Raw genomic sequence first — 5,440 nt, 5'->3', positions numbered from 1 at the left:
ACTGGTAGCTCACCTGCAAATTACTGCCTAGTGCCACTTTCGGTACTAATTTGGAGTATAGGGATTGGTGGGTTGATTATATTCCCACATGGAGTGTAGGGTTGGACAAAGATGGTGTGTAGAAGCTGGCTGGGTAGGACTTGTTTATTGCATAATCTATTACTGTACTGATTACTGATATTGTAACGGGCTAAGGCCCAAACGCATGACTGCTTTTGTACTAATATGGGCTAAAACCCTAACTGATACTGTCTATTTGTTTGCACGGGGAATTACACACTGAGTTGAAGTAAACTCACCACTTCTGCTTAATTTGTGTAGGTAACCCCTAGACTTGATGAATCAGTGTAGTGTAGGACTTGGCGGTGGCCACACAAACCTAAACTTTTATTTCAACTATGGGTATTTAATTTTAATAATACTCTAGGGTAATTTTTGATGTAAATTGCGGACATTTTTGGGACTTTTACTTATTTAGGTTATTATTTATTTTTATGGATTTATAACTGATAAGACGTTTAAAAACTTAGTTTTCAAAAAGCAAAATTTTCTCTAAACTTGCAATTTACTCAAAACGACTTTTAAAAGCTTTCGTAACGTAATGTGTAAAAACGAATGACTAGATAAGTAATGATTTTGGGGTCAACAAGTGTGAACAAATGAAAAATTACTTTATCGTAACTACTTAGTTTCAAATGCTATCATGTGACATCACCAGATTTTGGCCATAACATCTAGGCCGGGTTTGGGGTGTTATATTTAGTGGTATTAGAGTCAAGTTGCAAAAATTGACTGTGGATTTGGGTTTTAAAAAGAAAAACTTATTTTTAACTAATTTTTAAATATTGGAATATTTCTACTAAACGAGTGGTACACGAGTCTCCGGTGTCGATTCTGGAAGTTCTCTATAACTGTTATTGTTCTATACAAAACTTTTGTTAAACAATTACTGAAATTGTAAACTGATGCATAAAACTGTTAAATCCAGATAAACGCGATTCAATAATGAGTATGCGGGGTACTCGCAGATGAGGTACAAGAGGCCATGGTAGAGGCCGTATTCGAGCTGAGTCCTCTTCACTGGGCAATATGCTGAATTTGGACACTAGCGAGAGGCGGTGTCACCGGTTACAGAGATTGGGTCTGGGTCAGGGTCTAATGATTGAGTGGCTAGGGACGATGCATTGTCCCAAGCTATGTTGAGGATTTTGAAAAGGGTCGCTGGGCCTAATATTGAAGCTAGAGGCTGAGGGTAGGTTACGGAATGACTCCGGTCTAGTGGAGCTAAAAATTCAGGGGTGTCGCTAGGGTCGCCCCTAATGTGGTTGAGTACTGGATTGAGGCCACAGAGAGGATCATGGATGATTTGGACTGCACCCCCGAGCAGAAACTAAAGGGTGCAGTATCACTGTTGAGAGATGAAGCTTACCAGTGGTGGCCTACGGTTAAAGAGGGCACTCAGCCCGACCGACTGTGTTGGGAGTTCTTCAAAACTGCCTTCCAGGGGAAGTATATGGGTGCCAGTTATGTGGATGCCCGTAGGAGGGATTTTTTGAATTTGACTCAGGAGGATAGATCAATGGCCGAGTATGGGGCCAAATTTCTACAACTGAACCGCTGTGCGCAGGGTATGGTGGCGACAGAGTATGAGCGACGTGTTCACTTCGAAGATGGCCTCAGGGATAATCTGAGGGTTCTAATAGCTCCACAGAGGGAGCGGGACTTTGCTACTTGGTTGATAAGGTGAAGATCGTCGAGGAAGTGAAGCACGTGGAGCGCCAGAACAGAGAAAGAGGTAGGAATAAGAGGGATTCGGAGTCCTCGAGTTCCAGTCAAAGGCTTAAAAAAGGGCCAGAGTTGATAGGCCGATCAGAGTTGGGGCTCCTATTGCTGCTACTTGACAACAGCCGTGTACTGACTGTGGACTACGCCATTAGGGCGAGTGTTGGAAAAGGACTGGAGCATGCTTGATGTGTGGTTCCTTGGAGCACTGTGTTAGGGAGTGTCCATGAAGGTCCGATTAGATGCAAGCTTAGGGTACTGGAATTGCACCACTACCGAGAGTAGTTTAGGAGCCACCGAGAGGCCATGGTCAGGTCAGAGGTGGTAATGGGTTGGGCCGTGGTAAGAGAGCACCGGGCAGAGGTGCTGGTCATACTAAGGCAAGGCAACTGGCTCTAGTTTATGCTGCACGTCCCCGAGAAGATGGAGATGCTCCAGACGTCATCAGGGGTACGTTCTTTATTTATAATGTACCTTATACTGCACTAACATATATAGCATCCACTCACTCCTATATAGCTTATACTGTGTCCGAAAGTCTAGGTATACTGATTGAGAGCACTACGAGTGAGGTCATTGTACTGAGTCTGTTGGGGCAATCGGTAAAGGTGAATAAATTGTTTAGAGATGTCCCTTTGGAGGTACAAGGAGCTATCTTCTTGGCTGATTTGATGGAATTACCTTTTGGAGAATTTGATCTAGTACTAGGAATGGACTGCTTGGTTAAACACAGAGAGAGCCTAGACTTTGCCACGAAAAGGGTTGTACTGAGAACTGCGGAGCACAGCGAGGTAGTCATAATTGAGGAGCGTCAGAGCAACTTGTCGAATGTGATTTTTGCATCGAGGGTCGAGAAGTTGGTTCGTAACGGATGTGAGGCGTGTCTGGCTATATCAGTGTCTCAGATTCTTGGGATTTTTTAGTTAAGGATATCAGAACGATTAAAGACTTTCTAGACGTTTTTCTTCAAGAGCTACCTGGGTTACCTCCGAATCGTGAAGTAAAGTTTGGGATTCAGCTCCTTTCTGGTATGGCTCTGGTGTCCATCGCTCCTTATAGAATAGCACCAAATGAGTTTGTGGAGCTTAAGGCTCAAATTCAAGATTTACTGGATCGCAGATTCATTCGTCCTAGTGTGTTTCCATGAGGAGCAACAGTGTTGTTTGTGAAAAAGAAGGATGAATTCATACGTATGTGTATCGACTAGCGGCAACTGAATAAGCTGACCATCAAGAATAAGTACCCCTTACTGAGGATAGATGATCTGTTTGACCAGTTCCGATGTGCTTCAGTTTTCTCTAAGATTGATCCCCAATTGGGGTATCACCAGTTGAGAGTTAAGGAGGCTGATGTGCAAAAGATGGCGTTTAGGACTCGTTATGGACATTACGAGTTCCTAGTAATGCCATTTGGACTGACTTATGCACCACCATCTTTTATGGATTTGAGGAACCGAGTGTTTTAGCCTTATTTGGATCGGTTCATAGTGGTATTTATTGAGGACATAGTGGTGTATTCGAAGACTAAGGATGAGCATGGTGAATACCTCAGAGTGGTTCTACAGAATCTACGAAAGAAACAACTGTTTGCCAAGTTCAGTAAATGTGAGTTCTAGTTGCGTGAAGTAATGTTTCTGGGACATGTGGTTTTAGTGGCGGGGGTTAGAGTTAACCCTCAAAAGATTGAGGCTATTTTGGATTGAAGCAACCTAAAAGTGTATCTGAGATCCTCTGTTTTCTAGGACTGGCTGGGTATTATCAACTATTTGTAGAGGGGTTCTCACTTATCACTGCACCATTGACGAAGCTGCTATGAAAATGGGTGCCTTTTAACTGGACTAATGCGCAGTAAGAGAGCTTTGAGAAGCTCAAGACTGTACTAATAGAGGCTCCTGTTTTGATACAGCCAGATTTTGGAAAAGAGTTCACTGTCTATAGTGATGCATCACACGTTGGTTTGGGATGTGTGTTGATGCAAGAGGTTAAGGTGGTAGCTTATTTGTCTTGTCGACTGAAGACTCATGAGGCTAATTATCCAACATACGACCTAGAGTTGGCCGTAGGGGTTTTCGTACTTAAAATTTGGAGGCATTACCTATATGGTGAAAAGTGTATCATCTACACGGATCACAAGAGCCTCAATTATCTCCTCACTAAGAAGGAGTTAAACTTAGGCACCGTAGATGGATTGAGCTGCTTAAGGACTATGATTGTATGATTGAATACCATCTGAGGAAGGCCAATGTAGTGGCCAATGCACTAAGATATAGAGCCATGACTGATCTGAGGGTGATGTTTGGTCGCCTTAGTTTATTTCATGATGTAGCTTGTTGGCCGAGCTTCAAGTTAAACTGACGTGGATGGATAAGATTAAAGGCAAATAGGTAGAGGACGAGTCGTTGGATCCTCACTTTCGACAGGTTGAGACTGGGGATACTATGGATTTTGGACTGAATAGGTGAATGAGTAATCTGTTTCCGTGGAAGAATCTATGTTCCAAAAGATACCAAGTTAAGGCAGTCTATACTGCGGAGGTGCATAGTAGCCCTTACGCTATACATCCTGGAGGAAATAAGATGTATCGAGACCTTCGTAAGTTATATTAGTGGCCAGGTTTTAAGCATGAGGTTATAGACTTTGTGGGTAAATGTCTGACATGTCAGTAGGTTAAGGCTGAGCATCAGTTACCTTCGGGGTTGTTTCAGCCAGTTAAGATTTCACTTTGTAAGTGGAAGCGAATGACTATGGACTTCATTAGTGGGTTGCCCCTAACACCCACTAAGAAGGATTCAGTATGGGTCATTGTGGATCGATTGACCAGGTCCGCCCATTTCATACCTGTTCGCACTGATTACTCTCTACAAAGGCTGGATAAACTGTATATGTCTGAGATAGTAAGACTGCATGAGGTACCGGTTTCGATCAAATCTGATAGGGATCCTTACTTCACGTCTCGGTTCTAGAAGAAGCTTTATGAAACTCTGAGTACTAGATTGGACTTCAGTACTGCTTTCCGTCCTCAGACAGATGGTCAATCGGAGAAGGTGATTCAGATATTGGAGAACATGTTAAAGAGCTGCATGATTGATTTCTGTGGCAGTTGGGTGGATTACTTGCCATTAGTAGAGTTTGCTTATAACAATAGCTATCAGTCTAGTATACAGATAGCACCTTACGAGGCACTATATGGTCGTAGGTGTCACACACCATCATGTTGGACTGAGTTGGGCAAGCGATGTGTTCTGGAGCACAAGCTATCGAGGATAAAGTTAGACTAATTCGAGACTGAATGAAAGTGGCATCAGATAGACAGAAGTCTTACATAGACCTGAAGCATCGTGAAATCAAGTATTCTGTGGGAGACTTTGTGCTTCTGAAGGTCTCGCCTTGATAGAAGGTTCTGAGGTTTGGTCGAAAGGGTAAGCTTAGCCCTAGATTTATTGGGCCTTATCGTATTCTGAGACGAGTGGGACTGGTTGCCTACCAGTTAGAGCTACCTCCAGAGCTAGATCAAATTCACGATGTCTTTCATATTTAGATGTTAAGGCGCTACCGCTCTGATCCCACACATATTGTTCCTGTTGAAGAGATTGAGGTTAGGCTAGATCTAACCTTTGGGGAGGAGCTAGTTCAGATATTGGAGCAGGACGTTAAGGTTC

The 5,440-nt window shown here is 43.1% G+C and overlaps 1 protein-coding gene across 1 annotated transcript; it reads left to right on the top strand.

The window, feature by feature from the left end:
- The first annotated feature begins 2,008 nt into the window (after window positions 1–2,008).
- On the top strand, window positions 2,009–2,929 carry LOC107894496 (uncharacterized). Its single transcript, XM_016819767.1, has 4 exons — window positions 2,009–2,096; window positions 2,182–2,232; window positions 2,326–2,655; window positions 2,706–2,929. Exons 1-4 carry the CDS (start codon window positions 2,009–2,011, stop codon window positions 2,927–2,929), a joined length of 693 nt encoding a protein of 230 aa, XP_016675256.1.
- The last annotated feature ends 2,511 nt before the right edge of the window (window positions 2,930–5,440 follow it).

Source organism: Gossypium hirsutum, chromosome A13 (assembly GCF_007990345.1).
Source record: "Gossypium hirsutum isolate 1008001.06 chromosome A13, Gossypium_hirsutum_v2.1, whole genome shotgun sequence".
In the NCBI taxonomy this organism is placed as follows: domain Eukaryota; kingdom Viridiplantae; phylum Streptophyta; class Magnoliopsida; order Malvales; family Malvaceae; genus Gossypium; species Gossypium hirsutum.
Note: the sequence above shows the minus strand (reverse complement) of the source record. Positions and strands in the feature narration are given on the sequence as shown.

Coding starts and splice junctions, on each gene's coding strand:
- LOC107894496 (XM_016819767.1), top strand. CDS start 2,009: ATGAAGGTCCGATTAGATGCAAGCTTAGGGTACTGGAATTGCACCACT. Junction 2,097..2,181: donor CACCGAGAGGCCATGGTCAG/GTCAGAGGTGGT, acceptor AACTGGCTCTAG/TTTATGCTGCACGTCCCCGA. Junction 2,656..2,705: donor GAAGTTGGTTCGTAACGGAT/GTGAGGCGTGTC, acceptor GGGATTTTTTAG/TTAAGGATATCAGAACGATT.